At 36.9% G+C, this 20,286-nt stretch overlaps 1 protein-coding gene across 1 annotated transcript in view; it reads left to right on the top strand.

Annotated features, from left to right (window-relative positions):
• The window catches only part of DPH5 (diphthamide biosynthesis 5), a gene marked incomplete at both ends in the record, with an annotated part of 42,929 nt that overhangs the window by 6,611 nt on the left and 16,032 nt on the right, over positions 1–20,286 (top strand). The window contains one exon of the mRNA XM_080691479.1: positions 4,924–5,032. Within this exon, the coding sequence (XP_080547605.1) occupies positions 4,924–5,032 (109 nt within the window). The remainder of the gene's footprint in view (positions 1–4,923; positions 5,033–20,286) is intronic.

Raw genomic sequence — 20,286 nt, 5'->3', positions numbered from 1 at the left:
GCTCAGGAAGCTTAATCTTAAAATTCTTTTTCTTTTTTTTTTTTTTTTCTTTTCTTTTTGTACTAGGGATTGAACCCTGGGGATTCTACCGCCAAACCACACCCCCGGTTCTATTTTATTTTTTATTTGAAACAGAATCTAAGTTGTTTTGTCTGGCCTCAGTCTTGTGATCCTCTTATCTGAGCCTCCAAGGCATGTGTCACCACACTCTACTAATTTTTTTTCTATAATACTGTAAAAATTGTGATAAAATATGCATGACAAACTATCTTTTTTTTTTTTTTTTTTTGGTGGTACTGGGGTTCCTGGAAACCCTTCTACTTCCGGACTACACTCCCAAACACCTGTTTTTTTATATTTTTATTTGGAAACAGGGTCTCTTAAGCCAGCATGGCTGGCTGGCTTCAAACCTGCCTGATCCTCCTGTCTCCACCTCCCAAGCGCAGGGATTACAAGCATGCGCCACCACGCCCGGCTGACAAACTATCATTTTAAAATGTATAGTCCAGTGGCATTAAGGAAATTCATGTAGTTGTGGAAGTCTTGTCATTATTCATCTCTTTCTGTTTCTGACAAGTTCTTGAAGAACATAATTAACAAATCAGAATTAAACAGTTTGATGTAGTTTCATCTGTACTCTTTTATTCAGCTTTTTGAAAGGAATGTGGAAATTAATCAAATAAAGAACTCTTAAAAAATACTATGTCAGTAAATCTGGCTTAATCATGTGAGAAATGATGGCCTCAAGCACTCAATATCCTTAAGTCTCCCTATAAAGAGTTGTTGAATGAGTCTTTGTGTCCCATATTTTAGTATGTTCTGTAACTTAAATCATGTATATTTTCTTTAATGGCGTACACATACAGAGAATGTGCCTTTAATTACCTGTCTCCCGTGTGCCCTACTGTAGGCCATATGATCATTGTGTTCATCAACATGATGCATATGGTGTTTGGCTCCTGGTAACTGCCCTGTAAACGTCAGCATTATCATGAGTGCATTTCTGTTCTCCAGTATAAAGCTATTATACAAGTTAGTGGAATTGATCTCTTGCCCCTCATCTACTTTTCTAAAATTTGGATTCTCCTAAATAGGTTTTTAAGATCAAAAGTAAAAAATTATGGATATAGTATTTTTTCTGGCACATAAAATATGTTGTCAAGTTACTTTTTAAAAGATTAGCATAGAGCCGGGTGTGGTGACGCACCCTTGTAGTCCTCCACTTGGGAGGCAGACACAGGAGGATTGTGCTGGTTTGAAGCCAGCCTTGCTGGCTTAAGAGACCCTCTTTCCAAATAAAAATATAAAATAGGTCTGGGAGTGAAGCCCAGAGGTAGAAGAGTTTCCAGGAACCCCAGTACCACCCAAAAAAAAAAAAAAGAAAGAAAAAAAATAGGGTTGGGAGTGTACCTCGGAGGTACAGTGTCCCTGGGTTCCATCCCTGGTACCACCAAAAATAAATAAATAAATAAAAATAAATTAGCATAAAAATTAGCATAGAGCTGAGTGTGGTGGCCCATGCTTGTAATCCCAGAATTTGGGAGGCTGAGACAAGATCACAGTAAGCAGCCAGCCTCAGTTACTTAGGCCCTTTGAAACTCAGTGAGACCCTGTTTCAAAATAAAGAATAAAAATTAGGGCTGGAGGGTGTAGCTCCGAGGTAGAATGCCCCTGGGTTCCATCCCCAGTACCACACACACACACACACACACACACACACACACACACACAATTTAGCATAGCACCAAGTTAACAGACCTTCCAATAGTTTATGAGAATATAATTTGTGTCGTGTTACTAGAAAAACTAGTAAATTTCTAGACCACCAGCCATGCCTAAATCAAATAGGGTAGTACTACATATGAATACTGATGTTATTGTAAGATAAAATTTAAAATAAATATGCCAAATCTTGTACATTTGCACTAGTCACCTTTATATATTTTGAGTCCATTAATGTAAACATTTTTGGCTCTCTTCTTTTGAAATTACCTTTAGAACAATTCAAGATATCAAACACATTGTTAAGACAAAATTTCTTTGCAATTTCTGGGCATGTGGCTATAAATAGTGAAATTCTGTCTATAAATGAGTTGGATCTAGCTTTTTGTTTGTTTTGTATTACTGAGAATTAAATCCTGGTGGCACTTTATCACTGAGCTACAGCCCTTTTAACTTTGGGAGTTAGGGAATACTATAGATTAAACTTAGGGGTATTCTACCTCCAAAGTACGCCCTGATCCCTTTTTATTTTTTATTTTGAAACTGGTTCTTGCTAAGTTGCTGAATGCTTTGTTAAGTTACTTAGGTAGGCTTTGAACCTGTGGTTCTCCTGGGGGTTTCCCAAGTAGTGGGATGACAGGCGTGCACCACCATGCCTGGCTCTTTTCATTTTCTCTTGTGAGGTAGAGGCTTGCTAAAGTATCTAAACTGGCCTTGAACTTGTGATCTTCCTGCCTCTTGCCTCCCAAGTAGCTGACATAGATTCTCAGTCAAGGTCTAGTCATTTCAAGTGAACTTTTGGTAGAAACATAGTTGTAAACCAGTTTTTCTTTAGATCTATTTAAGTAACTCATCAATAAAACTATATTTAAAGTTGAAAAAACTCACAATAACTAATTCACTTTTCTTAATGTTAAATAGTAAGGTGATATTAAAAATATTCCTTACAACTATCACCTTATTTTTTAAAGCTTAGTCTAAATCAAACTGATGATTGTTTTTCATACTAGGTTTTATTTTATGCTTTTGATTAAAAATGGGCTTACCTGATGGGTATGTGTTAATCTGTGTTTGACTGCCTCCTGGGGTCTAAGCTCTTGATCTTCCTACTTGATATGCATTGAACAGTTGATAGGTTCCGCTTGTTTGTAAGTAGTTTCTCAAACATGCTAATGTTGCTTTCCCCAGTAGGGTCTGGAATTTTTAACAAGAGGGAAAAAGCCTTTAGTAATACAGTTCAAAATTGATGTGGGGCTACATTTAACAGTATTCATATTTGTATTTACAATACATTCTGTGTTCAAACCTGCCTACCTCCCTAATTATAATGCAATTTATCTCAATAAAAGAAAAGCTGCAGGAAGAATGTACATATTCACATACATATACACATACATACTAATTATATATAGTAATCAGACTGAAAAGTTATAAATAAAGCAACTGCTAGACAGATGACAAGCGTAAGCAACATTCTGTCAGACAAAACTCTCATAAAAAACCCTTGCATTAAAAAAACCGAAAGACTGATAAGCTAGGAAAATGTGTATATTCTGACTTATATTTCAAGAGCAAAAACCAAAGCCTTCAAAACAGAGCAGTTATAAAGAATTGAGTCTAGTTGTGTGTGTGTGTGTGTGTGTGTGTGTGTGTGTGTGTGTGTGTTACTGGAGATTGAATTCTGGGGCATTCTATATCTGAGCTACATTTCCAGCCCTAATTTACTTTTTATTTTGAAACAGGGTCTCACTAAATTACAAAGAACCCAACTAAGTTGCTGAGGCTGGTGATGAACCCCTGGGATCCTTCTGTCTCAGCCTCCTAAGTACTGGGATTACAAGTGTGTGCCATCATGCCCAGTTCATAATTTTGAACTCTAAAGTAGCAATTTTAAGAATTTAAAGGATCTTACGTGAAAGCTAAAGAGTTGATCTCAAATAAATGGAGAATAGAAATAGTTGTTTCTAGAGGCTGGGGAGGGTATGAGGGAGGGAAAATGGAGAAAGGATGATTAATGGATACAGGAGTGTAGTTGTATAGGAGGAATTACTCCTAATATTATGTAACACAATTGGATTCAAATAACTGAACATTAAAAGAAAATAGTAGAGAGATTTTAATGTTTCCAACACAAAGAAATGCCAGCTGCGTGTGGTGGCTCCTGCCAGTAATCCCAATTACTTGGGAGGCTATGGCAGGAGAATCACAAGATCAAGGTAGGCCTGGGCAACTTAGTGAGACCCTGTATCAAAGTAAAAAACAAGAAGGGCAGAAAGGATGAAAGAAATGAGTCCGAGATGATAGATACTTAAAAGAGAAAGAGGGGAAGAGAGGGAGAGAGATATCTGAAGTGACAGCTGTGTCAGAGAAAAAGGAAAGAAATGGTAAATGTCTGAGGTGACCGATGTGTGCCAGTCATTATGATCATGGTATTGAAATCTCACACTGTATTTCATAATAAGTACAATTAAAATTAAATAAATTTAAAGGTGCCCTGAGACCAAAGAATTTAAGAATTGCTCTTCAATAGTTAGATTGCTGAGTTCATTATATTCCACAGATGTCTCTTACAGATATTAACAGGACATCGAACAAATAGACGTCCCATTTTTTAGTAGCTACTTGTGTTGTAGTTGTAATTCAACATTTAGAGGGGCACATGCAGGTGTGGTGGCACACGCGAAATCCCAATATTTAGGAGGCTGAGACAGGAGGATCACAGGTTTGTGGCCAGGAAGTTACGAATGTTAGTAATGCCCTCTGCAACTTAGTGAGACTCTGTTTCAAAATAGAAGAATAAAATAGGGCTGGGAATTTAGCTCACAGGCAGAATGCCCTTGGGTTCCTTCCCCAATACCACACACATGCGCGCGCGCACACACACACACACACACACACACACACACACACACACACACAAAATAAAATTTAGTGCCATTTGCTGGACATGGTGGCACATAATCTTAATACTAGAGAGGTTGAGACAGGAAGATTCCTGTCTCAGGTTCAAAACCATCCTCAGTAGATTAGTGAGATTTAGTAACTTAGCTCTCTCTTGTTTCAAAATAAAAATTAACAAAAGGACTGGGGGGGGTACATCTCAGAAGTACAATGCCCCCAGGGTTCAGTCTCCACCCATTGCCACACACATACATGAAATTGGTGTCATTTACTTTAATCCAATGTAATTTCTCACTACAGGGCAACCACACACAGCGATCTTATTCTGAGAGCAACGAAGTTGGGAATCCCTTACCGAGTTATTCACAATGCCTCCATAATGAATGCTGTAGGTTGCTGTGGTTTACAGGTATGCTACAAAGGGAGTTTTTAAATGAAATTAAGTGAAAATCTTTTATTTTCACTACAGATTGCAAATAGATTTTGCTTGTAGATCATGAATCATAAAATATACTAATTGAAAATGTACTACTTAATTTATATTGTTTGCTATAGCAAATTTTTCTCCAACTTATGTTTTCTAGGTCACAGATTTAGCTAGAGAATGATTTTGGCCTTCTCTCCAACTTGTACATATACAAAAAGGAAAACATAAGCGGATTAATTATATTGCTTAAGTATTTCTAAACCTTTTCTGTATGCTTCCAAATGATTTAATCCGCATTGTTGAGGTCCATGTTTTTCCACATGGCATTACTTTTTATACTTTCAAGATTATTGTGATAAGCTGGAAGTGGTGGCACACGCTTGTAATCCCCGCGCTTGGGAGGCTGAGACAGGAGGATCGCACGGGTTTGAAGCCAGCCTCAGCTACTTAGTGAGGCTCTTAGCAACTTAGTGAGACCCTGTTTCCAAATAAAATATAAAGTAGGTCTGGGAGTATAGCTCGGAGGTAGAAAAGCCCCTGGGTCCCACCCCCAGTAATCACCAAAAAAAAAAAAGATTGTGATGCTTGGGTGTGGGGTACATGCTGTAATCCCAGCTACTAAAGAGGCTGTAGCAGGAGGATTGCATGTTTAAAAGCCAACCTAAGCAACTTAATTGATCCTGCCTCAAAAAAGGAGCCAAGATGTAGTTCAGTGAGAAACTGGTTACCTAGCATGCCAAGGCCCTTGGTTCAGTCTCTGGTACCACAGTGGGGGAAAGAAAGAGCTAATATTATGATGCTGAATTTCTTAAAAGAACCAACAATAGAGCTAAAAACAATAGTGATACTATGTTTTTAGGCTAGCTTTGCAATTTTCAATATGTATAATGTTAGCTTTTGTTTGTTTGTTTGTTTTGTGTTTATTGTACTGGATATTGAATCCAGGAGCATTCTACCTCCAAGCTTCTCTGCCCTTTTTTCTCTTTTTTTATAACTTTTTTTTAATGTGGATCATATTGAAAATGGTGTACATTCACACAGTGCTTGGTGCCCATCCTCACACGCCATTTCCACTTTCCCTCTTCCCAACAATGAGTGTCCATATTGACCATGCTACATTCACAGTTATACACATATTCGAATGTAGCTCCTCCAGTTAATCATCCTCAGCCTCCCAAATGCTGGGATTACAAGCCTGCGCCACCACGCCCGGCTTTTAGGTTGATTTTTATCCTTCAACTTGGCAGAATTGGTTAATCAGCTACAGTAGTCTTTTGATTGAGTTATTTGAGTCTTCTAGATAAAAGTATGTTATCTGCAAACAAGGATAATTTTAATTCTTCTTTTCTTGTTTGAATCCTTTGATATCCTTCTCTTATCTTATTGTGTGGCAAGTGGGCAGAGTCTTGAGAACTATATTGAAAGGAATGGTGATAGTGAGCATCCTTGTCTTATTCCTGATTTTAGAGGAAAATCTTGCAATTTTTCTCCATTCAATATGATGTTGATTTGGGTTTATTATATGGTGCCTTAATGATATTGAAATACGTTCCTTCTATTCCAATTTTCTGCAGTGTTTTTTAACATGAATGGGTGTTAGGTTTTGTCAAATGCTTTTTCAGCATCTATTGATATGATCATGTGGTTTTTGTTCTCAGTTCTATTTATGTGGTGAATGACTTGTATTGATTTGCATATGTTGAACCAGCCTTGCTTTTCTGGGATGAAACCAACTTGGTTGTTGGTGTATAGTTCTCAATTTGGTTTTGAATGTGTATAGCTAGTATTTTGTTTAGAATTTTTGCATCTATGTTTATCAAGGATATTGGTCTGTAATTTTCTTCTCTTGAGGTATCATTATTTAGTTTTAGTATTAATGTGATACTCCCCTCATAGTAGGAATTTGGGGAGAATTCCATCTCTTTTGATTTCCTGGAATAAGCTATGAAGTATTAGAATTAGTTCTTCTGTGAAGGTTTTGTAGAATTCATTTGGAAACCTGTCAGGGCCTGGGCTTTTCTTTGATGGCAAAATTTTTATTGCTGTTTTTATTTCTTTGCATGCTATTAGTTGGTTTTGGCTTGCTATGTCCTCTTGGTTCAATTTAGGTAGGTTATATGTGCTTAGAAATCTATTGATTTCTTCCATGTTTTTTATTCTTTTGGAGTATAAATTTTCAAAATAGTTTCTGATAATCCTTTGAATTTCCCACTGTCTGTGGTGATGTTTCCCTTTTCATTTCTGATTTTAATAATTTGAGTTGATTCTTTCTTGCCAATCTTATTAATCTTTTCAAAGAACCAGCTTTTTGGTTGATTCTTTGAATTTTTTTCATACTCTATTTCATTTATTTTTATTATGATTTTAATTATTTTCTAACTTCTGCTGGCTTTGGGATTAGACTGTTGTAGTTTTTCTAGGTCCTTGAGATGTGTCATTAGGTTGTTTACTTGGTGACTCTGTTTCTTTGTGGGCACTCAGTGCTATAAACTTCCCTCTTAACACTGCCTTCAAATAGTCCCATAACTTTTAGTGTTTTGTATTTCTATTTTCATTTAATTCCATGAATTTTTTTATTTCTCCCTTTATTTATGATCTTACCCACTCATCATTCAATAGTGTATTCAGTCTTCATGTATTTAAATAGTTTCTTTTGTTCTTCCTGTTGTGGATTTCTACTATCATTCCACTGTGGTCTGAAAAGATGTAGGAAATTATATTACATCTTTTGAATTTACTAGTGCTTGCTTTATGGCCCAGGATGTAATCTATTTTGAAGAAGGTTCCATGGGCTGCTGAGAAGAATGTATATACTGCTGGTTGAAATATTCTGTGTATAGCTATTATAATGGTCCATTTGGTTTATAGTTTTCTTTAGCTCTGAAGAGTATTCACTCATCTTTTGCTTGAAGATCAATCTAGTGGCATGAGAGCTATGTTGAAGTCTCCCAATATTATTGTATTTGGATCTCTTTGAGGTCTGATGTCCTGAAGGGTCTTACACATGTGGGTGCACCCACATTTGGGGCATGAACATTTACTATCTTGGTGAATTGTTCCTTTTAATAAAAGGAAGTGCCCTGCTTTGCCTCTTCTGATGTGTTTTAGCTTCAAGTATGTGTTGTTGAATAGTAGCATTGCTACCCCTGCCCATTTTTGGTTTCTATTAGTATGATATATTCTTTTCCATCCTTTCACTTTCAGTCTATGAATGTCTTTGGCTGTAAGGTGAGTTTCTTGCAAGCAGCATATATTTGTGTTACTGTTTGAATGGTGGGGGTTCTTTTTCTTATTCAACTAAGGTTTGTTGAATAGAAAAATTAAAACTTAACAGGCAGCTCAGTGCAACTTTAACAAATCTTTATAACAAAATTAGAAAAATAGAGCAGTAAGAAATAGAGAAGAGAAAGAAAAATCAGCATGCTGACCCGCATGCTGGAGAGCCCGAAAATGGAACTCTGGCCCCTTTTGGGGATTCCAACCTTCAAATAGATTTTGTATTGGTGTCAGCATTACCAAGGCAATGGGATAGTTACTTAGTCTTCAGCCACATGGTGCTTCTTTGTCTCCATACAGTGCACTTGCTAAGTACAAGGGTCAAGAATCTACTGGCCCTTGTCTCTATTGTACTGGACAGTATTAGTTGCTCATCAACTAGGGTGCTTTGAAGCCACACACAGAGTTTACCTTTCCCATGCCCAGGCCAGATCACAGAAAAGAGGAGGTAAACAGAGGCACCGGTTGCCTCTCTTGTAGTTTTAGGGCTAAAGGTTTCAGTTGACACTAAGGCTTTTACTATAGGTTAATCATTAGAATGAAGGGCAAAGACAGAGAGGAACTCTGCATTGTAATAGCTGAAGCCTCCTCCCTGCCTGAGTGCCTGCACATCACCTAGGCTCTGACTATGTTTTACATTTTGGAAATTATCAAACCAATTTTCTAATACTGGCACATTAATACGTTTTGATGCCCCTTCTCAATACTGGTACAATTTGGATTATGTTTTTTAATCGGCTTTGCCAGGCTATGTCTTTTAATTGGTGAGTTAAGTCCTTTGACGTTCACAGTTATTATTGAAATACGATTTTTGTTTCATGCCATTTTGTGTTCTATCTTCTGTTTGATATAATGTTATTTCTTCTTTGCTTAGTTGCCGAGCTGAACAACTTCATTGCTTCTCTGGTTCTGAAATTTGATTCTCTTTTCTTCTTTATGGTTTATTTCTTTATGTATTTTTTCTAGTGTTGGCTTTGTATTCATGAATTTTTTGAGATTCTGCTTATATTGAAACACTTGTTTCTCCATTTATTTATTTATTTATTATTTATTTATTTATTTATTTATTTTATTTTTGGTGGTACTGAGGTTCCTGGAAGCCCTTCTACCTTCGGGCTACACTCCCAGACCTATTTTTACATTTTTATTTGGAAACACGGTCTCCTAAGCCAGCGCGCACGGCTGGCTTCAAACCTGCGTGATCCTCCTGTCTCTGCCTCCCAAGCACGGGGATTACAAGCATGTGCCACCACGCCTGACGTTTCTCCATCAATTTTAAATAATAACCTTGTTGGATATAGCGATTTTGGTTGGAAGTTTCTTTTTCCTAGGGTATGTATTATGTCATACCGGTGCCTCCTGCATTCATGACTTGGGTTATAAAGTCTGGGGTGATTTTTATTGTTTTGCCCCTGTATGTCACCCGTTCTTTTTCTTTCACTGCTTTAAAGATTCTTTTCTTAGCCTCTGTGTTGGTCATTTTGATTATAACATGGCATGGGGAGGTCCTTCTTTGATCTTGTCTTAACAGTGTTTTGTATGTCTCCTGTACCTGTATATCCAAATCTCTTTCCATGTTTAGAAAGTTCTCTAAAATTATTTCTCTGAAGAGATTACGGATACCCTTGGTCTGTACCTCTATCCTTTCAGTGCCTTTGTCTGTAAGTTAGGACATTTCATGTTGTCCTATAGTTGTTGGATGTTTAGGTTTGGTTGCTCTAGTGACTTCTGTATGCTGTCGACTGTGCTTTCAGTTTTGAATGAACTGTCTTCTAATAGTGATATTCTGTTTTCCATTTCATCTAATCTTTCAGAATTTCTTTCTATTGCTGTCCTCATTTTATTTATTGACTCTTTGATTTCAGTCCTCTGATTCTTTCTTAATGTCTCCATTTTCTCTTTCATTGTCTATACACTTGTTGTGAGGCCTTTTATCTTACTGAGGATCAGGATTCGGAATTCTCCTTTTTGTATTTCTTGTAGGTCAATATTCATGATTTCTCTTATTTCCTCACTGTTCCTAGTTCTCATATTTTGGGGGTTCTTAGGCTTGTTTTCTGTTGTCTTGGCATCTTCTTTTTTTGTGTGTGATTCTGTGGGTAATCTGTCTGATCCAATCTTAGTAGTAGGCGTGTTATAATAGGAAGATAATGTGCATCTTAGAATCTATGCAATATTGAATTCCTTGGTATGTCTTAACTTAAAGATAGATATTTATAAGAAGACACATTAACATTAGACTCAGTGCTTTGTCTCTAGTTATAGAGAAATCTCTAATACCTAGAAGAATAGCTCAATTCAGTTTATTGATACTAGACATTCATCCATCTCAAAATAATGCCTTTGGAACCAAAGAAGTGTACATGATTTACATTTCAGTATTTACCACTTGCTCTTAATTATATTTAAATTGGTGTAGGATTTTTCTAGTTTAAAATCCTTCTGAACATTGCTATTTTGGAATAGGGTGAATGCTGTTCATAAAACCATTAAATGTAACACTATGAAGAATGCTAAGGATGGATAAAATGACTGAAAAAATTGTTTAGATAGGTAATAGCAAAGATGAGGTTAAACCTCTCTGGTTCTTAGTCAATTATTCTTCCCTTTAGATAAGGCTACCTTTTAGGAACTGATGATTTTGTGCTCACTTTGGCAGCATATATACTAAAAGAATTAATGATTGCTATAAGAAAGAAAAACAGAAGGCAATACATTATCATGTAATAAAGATTTGTTAATCTTAAGCCAATGAAATATGTATGTGGTGTGTGTGTGTGTGTGTGTGTGTGTGTGTGTGTGTGTGTGTGTGTGTTTATACTGAAGATTGAACTCAGGGCACTCTACTTCCAAGCTAAACCTCCAGATCCCCCCCCCCTTTTTTTTTAAACAGGATCTCATGAAGTTGCTGAGGCTGGCCTCGAATCTGTGATCCTCCTGTCTCAGCTTTCCAAGTACTAGAATTACAGGCATGTCCCACCACCACACCTGGCTATAACATGTATTTTTAAAGTGTGTGTATGTGTGTGTGTGTGTGTGTGTGTGTGTGTGTGTGTGTGTGCACGCGCTTGTGTTACTGGGGATTGAACCTAGAGGCATTCTACCACTGAGATACACCCCAGCCCTATTTTATTTTTTACTTTGAAACAGGGCCCCATTAAGCTTCTGGAGGTCTCACTAAGTTGTTGAGGCTAGCCACAAACCTGCAGTCCTCTTGTAAATTCAGTCCCAAATACTGAGATTACAGGAATGTATCACCACACCTGGCTTAAATATTGGCTTCAATTATCATAAGTATTTAAATTTTTTTTGTTCTTAAGCCTTAAAAAACAAAGTATAGTCCATGTAAATCTCTTGTCTAGACTAGCTAAAACTAAATCTGGGTGACCTTGTTTTTCTGATCTTCTACACTGATAGATGATTCTTCTCATGTCTAAAATGGTTGAATTTACTTGAAGAATTTTTAATGAGAATTGGCTTTTTACATGTAAGCTCCTGAGTTCATATCCATGTTTTATGTATTATTTTTCAAAGTAGTTAGTTTGCTTAGTTGTGTAGTATGCTCAGTTGTGTATGGGATTTTTCTCTGTAGCCACAAATCATTTTGCCCCATTTTGGATTATTATCTAATTTTGATATGAAACAATTTACTAATTGTGTATTACTGGAAGTTTCTTTTTGGGTTTTATTTTATGTACTGATGGCGTTTTATTAAGGTATACTTCTTATACTACCTAAATGATTCATATCCCAGGAAAAATATAATTTTTATTCCTTTTGTATAGTTTTCTAATATAACAGCTCAGGTCCCTTATATTAACATGGAGGAAAATCCTATATAAAAACCTAAAACGTGTTTACATTATGACTTACACATATCTTCCTGTGTACTTTAAATCATCTTCAGATTACTTATAATACCTAGTACAATGTAAGTGTATATAAATAGTTGATGTACTGAATTGTTTAAGAAAGAAGAAAAAAATGTTTGTACATGTTGAATACAAAAACAGCACCCTTCCTGAATTTTTTTAATTCACAGTTAGTTGAACTCATTTCATTGGAACCCACAGATATGGAGGGCTGATTATATATGCACAGCAATATGCATGGCACACTGACTTTTTAAAGTAAATGTGAAGCCAGACATGGTGGCACACACTTGTAATCCCAGTACTTGGGAGGTTGACACAGGAGGATCAAAGGGTCATGGCCAGCCTCAGCAACTTATAAGGCCCTCTGCAACTTAGGCCCTGTTTCAAAATAAAGAATAAAATAGGACTGGGGGTGTAGCTTGGAGGTAGAATTCCCTTAAGTTCGGTCTTCAATATAAATAATAAATCAGAGAGAGAGAGAGACAGAGAGAGACAGAGATGAGAGGGAGAAGAAAGAAGAAAGAAAAAGAAAGGAAGAAAGAAAGGAAGAAAGAGGAGTAAATGTGTGAAATGTGTCGATAACCTGCAAGAACTTTGGCAAATTCCATTCCCTTACATAGCCGCCCTTTTTACTGTTAGGACCAGCATATATAGAAAAATTTATAACCCGAATGCAAATCACCTTAGAGGACTTGTGAAACAGACTGCAGAGCCTTATCCTAGGCTTTCTGGTGGAATACACCTGGGATGAGGTCTGAGAATTTATATTTCTAACAGACACTGTGGCTGCTAGTACGGATATACCATGCTTTGAGGACCACCTGCCTAAGCAAAGCCTTAAAAAATCTATTTTCTCTTTTCCTATTTATCCTGGCAAGATTGGAAGAATAAATTTTAATGGCCAGAAATAACTTGCCAAATGTAGAATATTAGCAGGTTACCTGGTCATGCTCTCTTGCTAAATTTTTTAAAAAGGGAAGTAGGCACTTCTTTCGAAAGGCATTCTGTCATCTCTGTGAAAATACTTTCTCATAATTTCAAAAGCATCCATGAAGTTGTTGAACAAAGACACCACTTTGAGTGCTGTGATAGACCTCAACAGTACATGCTTTCTGTCACTTTTGCCTTAAAGAGTTACAGTATGAAATTCCCAGCCTAAAAATGGACACAGATTTCTTTTTTCTTTTTTCTTTTTGGTGGTACTAGGGGTGGAACCCAGAGGCTTTCTGCCTCCAGGCTATACTCCCAGACCTATTTTATATTTTATTTGGAAACAGGGTCTCACTAAGTAGCCGAGGCTGGCTTCGAACCTTTGCAATCCTCCTGTCTCAGCCTCCCAAGTGCAGGGATTACAGGCGTGTGCCACCATGCCTGGCTTGGACACAGATATTTAAACTATCAATTCATTAATCCTTTTTGCATTATCCTATTCTATTTATTGTTTTTATTTTCTTTTTTTTTTCTCCTTACTGAGGATTGAAGCTATATCCCTATTTTTTATTTTTGAAACAGGTCTTGTTAAGTTTCTGAGGCTGGCCTCACAAGTATTGGGATTATGTGTGTGCTACCATGGGCTCAGTGTTTCTGTTGTTTTCTAAAGTAATAACACAGAGAGTTCAGAATCAAGTATTATTTTTATTAGATTTGTAGTTAGCCGGGCATGATGGCACATGCTTGTAATCCCAATACTTGGGAGGCTGAGACAGGAGGATCGCAGGTTTGCAGGAAGCCTCAGCTACTTAGTGAGGCCCTCTGCCACTTAGTGAGACCTTGTTTCAGAATAAAGAATACAAAAAATAGGGCTGGGAATGTAGCTTGGACGTAGAATGCCTCTGAGTTCAATCTCTGGTACTGCCAAAAAAAAAAAAAATGTAGTTATTGGCCAACAGAAAATTCTCACTTATCCAAATTAATGATGGCAAGTAGTTTCATAGCTATTTAACACTTGTGTATATGTATACACACACATATATATCTAAGGCCATTGATATGCATTCTATTACAGGGGTCCTATAAAACTAAAATTCCTTAATAACAAACCCCATATTTCTAATGAAAAGCTTCCTTGTAAAATGTATGGTTACTAGAGGCTTCCAAATTAGATATCTTTAAGCAAAATAATGTGATTCATTTATTCAATAAATGCTATTTATTGTTTGCTTATTGAGTGCCTTTGGCTATAGTGATAAACGAGCTGTAGGATCCTGTGGGTTTTTTTTTTGTTTTTGTTTTTGTTTTTTGAACCCAGGAACATTCTACCTCTGAGCTATGCCCCTAGCCCTATTTTATTTTATTTTATTTTATTTTAATATTTTGGAAACAGGATCTTGCTAAGTTGCTGACAGCCTCACTAATTTGCTAAGGCTGTCTTCAAACCTGTATTTACACCTCCCATCCTAGCCTCCAGTACTCAAATTATAGATATATATCACCACAACCAGCTAGGATTCTGTTCTTATAGAGCTAATATTTTGATGGGAGGGAACAACAACAACAACAACAACAAAAAAAAACCAGTAGTGGTAAATGTAAGGAATGCAAGTAGACTGATATATTAGAGAATGACTAAGTCATTGTCATGGTGAAAAGAGGACTCTAGAGTAATATCTGAGATTAAATGTGAATCAAGAGGGAACTAACGTATTCTAGTCAGAGGGAACAGATAATGCAAAGGTTCCAAAGTGAGAATGAACTTGGCTTGCTAAAGGAAACGAAAAAAAAAAAAAAAGTCTTATTGAATTACACATACATATATAGGCAAGGGGAGGAATAACCTGAGGTTGGATGGGAGGGTATGAACTGGACCACTCAGCTCTCTAATCCAACATGAGAAGTCTGGATTTGATTCTAAATAACATGGATTACTATGGGAGAGTTTTAACTGATAGAAAAACTGAATCTGATAAATGTTTTCAAAAAATATATGTGGCCAGGTGTGGTGGCGCACGCTTGTAATCCCCGTGCTTGGGAAGCTGAGACAGGAGGATCACACAGGTTTGAAGCCAGCCTCAGCTACTTAGTGAGGCTCTCAGCAACTTAGTGAGACCCTGTTTTAAAAAAAAAAAAAAAATAGGTCTGAATATAGCCCAGAGGTAGAAAGAGCCTGGGTTCCACCCAGTACCACCAAAAAAAGAAAAAAAGAAATATGTGGCTGGTATACTGAGGTTGAATTGCTGCCAGACAAGACTGGGACTGAGGACATCGTTTAGGAGGCTATTGTCATTTAGAAAAGAGATGATGGTGGCTTGGACCACTGCATGGAGAGAGTAGAATATGAGAAAATCAAAGAAATGGACTTGTAAGAGCAGTTTCTCATAAGAGAATTCAGATGTAGAGATTTATTTTTGCCTTACTGATGCTAGTCCTAAGAAAGGAAATGGGCTCAGTTGCTAATGGGTGTTGTCCCACAGTCTCCATTATTACAGATATTGTGGTTCTTATCCCCAAGGACTATGGGGCTGGACCCTTCTATTACTATTGTTCAATTGGCTTCCTGTTTTGGTTGGTTTTATTTTACTTTTTTTTTTTATCACATCCAGCTTTAATTGATTTTAGTAACTTGTCATTGCCAGAGGATTTGCCTCCTGTCACTGAGAACCTTCCACTAATCTTCCTATACTGTCTGGACTATGATTAATCATAGAGTTGATTATATAGAAGGGTGTGGTTAGATTTATCTTACTCCTAGATTCTTGAGCCTCTGGACATGGCCCTAAAGTCTCTTGTATTGAGTTGTAAAGAGTTTATTCTGACACAGAAAGTGAGTACAGTTATATTAACTGAAAGAAGCTAGATATAAAACACCACCTATTACATGATTCCATGTATATGAAATGTCCTCAAAAGACAAATCTATGGAGACAGAAAGAAATTAGTTGTTGCCTTGGAGCTGTGTATTTCAGGGAGTAACTAAATGGATATAAAGGTATCTTAATAGGGTGATGAAAATGTTCTGGGGTGATGTTTGATATACCTCAGTAAATTTACTAAAAGTTACAGAACTGTACACTTAAAGTGGGTGAATGTTATGATGTGTAAAGGATAACTCAATAAAGTGGTTAAAACTGAATTGTAAGTTTGCTAGATGGATACAAGAGCAAGACATTCCATACAGAAAAACACAAGTAAAAGAAAATCATGGAAGCCCTTTAGGAAATCTGTAAGGTGTTAGACACACACACACACACACACACACACACACACACACACACACTATATACTGTAGAAACCTTGGTTATCTAGGAAATTAGTAACTTAAGACATAGAATATAAATGTATTAAACAAAATCTTACTATAAATTGAGAATTGTTTGAAAAACACAATGGAAAGGTTTAGAATTTAATTACAAATTAAAAGGCCTTGGTTTTGGTTTTACTTTATGCCCAGACAGTAATTAAGGAGTCATCTATTTTCCCTGGTTCTTAAGCTATAAGAGGCTGGAGTGAAGACAGGAGGGAGAGAGACGAGTTCACTGGTTTTTAAACTGCACCATGGTTTTTGAAGATGCTTTAAGGATTCTGCATATAATGAAGTATGCAATTATATAATGTTACACAATGAAGATTTAAGTCCTTGAGAAGGCCAGTCATTATCTTTAACTATACTGATGTTTTATTTAAGAAATCCTTTGGAAAAAGAGTTGTGGCAGTAAAAAGTATGAAAATCACTAAGCTAGATAAGCTTTAATGTTCTATAGGGTTTTATAAAAAAGCTGGTCTTTTTCTGAACCTTAGGCAAAAGTTACCTTGGACCAAGATAGGTTAGGCATTTAAATTTTCATTGAGGGAGCCAGGCATGGTGGCGAATACGTGTAAACCCAGTAATTGGGAGACCAATACAGGAGGATTTCAGTTTCAGCCTCAGCAATTTAGCAAGGCCCTCTGCAACTTAGTGAGGCCCTGATTCCAAATAAGAAATAAAAAAAAAAAAAATCAAGCTGGGGATGTAGCTCAGGGATAGAATGTATCTGGGTCCAATCCTCAGTACCAAATAAAATAAAATAAATAAATTTTCATTGAGTAAATTTAACATTTTTCACAATTAAAATATTAGTTGTTTTAAAAATAATCTTCTTAGTATGTGAAAACCTCCTCAAAGGTGTCATGAGACCAAAGAAAAGAGGCAGACAGCTCCAGTATTACCCAGAGTACAGTGTACTGAGGAACCTTACTGACAAAAGTATAATCCTGGGCATCAGCAAGGCCAGATGGATCCCTGGAATTTGTCAGAAGATGAGGTTACAAGGTAGTCAAGACAAAAGTGACTTCATCCAAGCTGCAGTGTACTTGCTTTATCTCAGCATCATATTAGAGTCAGACACATTCTCGGCATTAGGGTCCATTGTAAAACTTCACACACCAGTCGTATGGTATTGTGTATTTTTAGAATGCTGGAAATTATGCAAGGAAGAACAACCAGGATTACTCAAGGGTGATCATAGCAGTTATGTTTCAAGATGGCTGTGGTCCTGTCAAGCTGGATACAAATGAGTTATAAATATGTATTTTAAAATCATGGATTTAGGGGTGTGTGGTGGTATGTGCCTGTAATCCTAGTACTTTGGAGACTGAGACAGGAGGATCACAGATTCAAGGACAGCCTCAGCAAATAGTGAGACTGTCACCAACCTAGCAAGACTGTTTCAAAATAAAAATAAAATTGGGGTGGGGTGTGTGGCTTGGAGGTGGAGTGTCCCTGGGTTCAATCCCCAACCCCTACAAGAATGATGTGATCTGAAATGCTAAGCAGCACTACTTCTAACACTTGTTTAATTGTGTGCTTTGAAGAGTTTTTCCCCCTAGTACATACAAGACAGGAAGAATAAAATACTTCTTTTGTGGAATTATTTTAACATTTTTGCAGAAGCATTTAGTAAATTATTCATACAATACTGAAGTTGTTCTGTTTACCATTGTTCCTGCTTTAGAACAGTCATTTGAGAAACAAGCAACTTCCTTGATAATACATGCATTATGTACTCATGGTCCCACAACCGAGAAGCATTTACAGTTATTGTTTGGTACATTTTCTTTCAATCTTTTTATTTCATTTTCTTTCAAAATTTTTATTACTGTATTGGAGTTATACATCTTAGTGAGGTTCAGTGTGATACAAACATATATGCCCACAGATCTGGGTGTATTCTGTTCCACATTTCTCCCCTCCTTTCCTTCCTATACATGTAAATGAAATTGGTGGTGATAACCTTCAAATATTGTCATAATATTATTTGAACAATTTCCTTCCTCGGTCCTCCTTTTTCACCTCCCCACCTTCTTCCCTCAGTCACCATCTACTTTTCTTTTCTTTTTTCTTCTTCTTTTTTTTTTTTGTGTGTGTGTATATGGTGCTGGGGATGAAATCCAGGGCCCTTCCACCTCTAGGCTACACTCCCAGACCTATTTTATATTTTATTTGGGAACAGGGTCTCACTAAGTTGCTGAGAGCCTCACTAAGTAACTGAGGCTGGCTTTGAACCTGCGTGATCCTCCTAGCACAGCCTCCCAAGTACGGTGATTACAAGAGCGCGCCACCACGCCCGGCTTGTCACCATCCACTATTCCACTGGTCTTTCTTTTTTGTGTAACTGAAGTTACTTTTATTTTCTATTTTATCTTTTGCTTCCACGGATGAGAGAAGGTATATGACCCTTGACTTTGTGAAACAGGCTTAATCTCACTCAGTGTAATTCAGTACTTAGTATGTGTACTACTTGACTTTATATCTCAAGATAAAAAGAAAGTGCAAATTCTAAAATGGCCTCTGTGTGCTATTTATCTATCCCTCCCTCCCTACCTTCCTTCCTTTCTTCCTTTCTTTCTTTAATGCTGTTGATTGAACTCAGGGCTCCCATGCATGCTAAACACTTACTATGTCTCTGAACTACACCCCATCACTGAGCTACACCCCAAGGCCCTGTATTTATCATTTTTCTTAATCATTTGTGTAATTTGCTATACTAATTCTTTTGGGGGGGGAAAAACTTAAACTGAAATGAGTTTGACACTTTTTTTTTTTTTTTCAGATCTGGGAATGGAACCCAGGGGCATTCGAACCCCGAGCTACATTCCCTTCCCTATTTTTTATTCTATTATTATTATTTTTTTTTATTTTTTAATTTTTTGTGGTACTGGGGGTGGAACCCAGAGGCTTTCTACCTCAGGGCTATACTCCCAGACCTACTTTATATTTTATTTGGAAACAGGGTCTCACTAAGTAGCTGAGGCTGGCTTTGAACCTGTGCGATCCTCCTGTCTCAGCCTCCCAAGTTCGGGGATTACAAGCGTGCGCCACCATGCCCGGCTTATTTTATTCTTTATTTTGAAATAGCATCTCACTAAATTGTGGAGGGCTTCACTAAGTAGCTGAAGCTGTCCACGAACCGCGATCCTCCGGTCTCAGCCTCCCAAATGCTGGGATTACAAGCATGCACCACCATGCTCTGCTAGTTGGACACATTTTGGACAGATAAATGAGCCGTTCCCCTGAAACCAGTTAGCAGTTATTTCTGGATACGAACTGGCCAACTTCAGGCAAAGGATTATATAATTTTCTAATTATTATGAAATACTTTTACTTTCTCTTGCTATTGCATGAGTGACCTTGAGTATTGGCATGAGCTCTTTCATTGGTATAATACATACCTGTTTTGGAAAAGATGGATATTACTTTCAAAAAGTAACAACTCATTTCCTTCTTTTCTTCTTACTACAACACTAATTGTGATAATCAGCATTGTTGACCTTGTAGTAGCTCTTACTGCTAGTTTTCAAAAGCATTCATTGATTTCATTTTTGTCCAGGGACTAATGTTGAAATGATGAAATCTCACTTAGTACAAAGAACACAAAATTAAGTAACATCCGAGCACTACATTGTTCTGTAACCTTATGAGAACTCATCTGAGCTCTTTGTTTTCTTTTAATCATTTAGGAGCTGCCTTTGAATACTTGCTAAATCATTAAAATTTTAACTTAAAATTAGAATTTTTTTCTTCAACTTTGCATTTCCACTTATTACTCTTTCTTTCTTGTGTCCTTCCTTTTTTCCTTCTTTTCTTTCCTTCCTTCTTTCTTTCTCTTTTTG

The sequence above is a fragment of the Muscardinus avellanarius genome, assembly GCF_963383645.1.
Source record: "Muscardinus avellanarius genome assembly, chromosome: 3".
NCBI lineage: Eukaryota > Metazoa > Chordata > Mammalia > Rodentia > Gliridae > Muscardinus > Muscardinus avellanarius.
The sequence above is the reverse complement of the archived record's forward strand: the minus strand, read 5'-3'. Positions and strand labels throughout refer to the sequence as shown.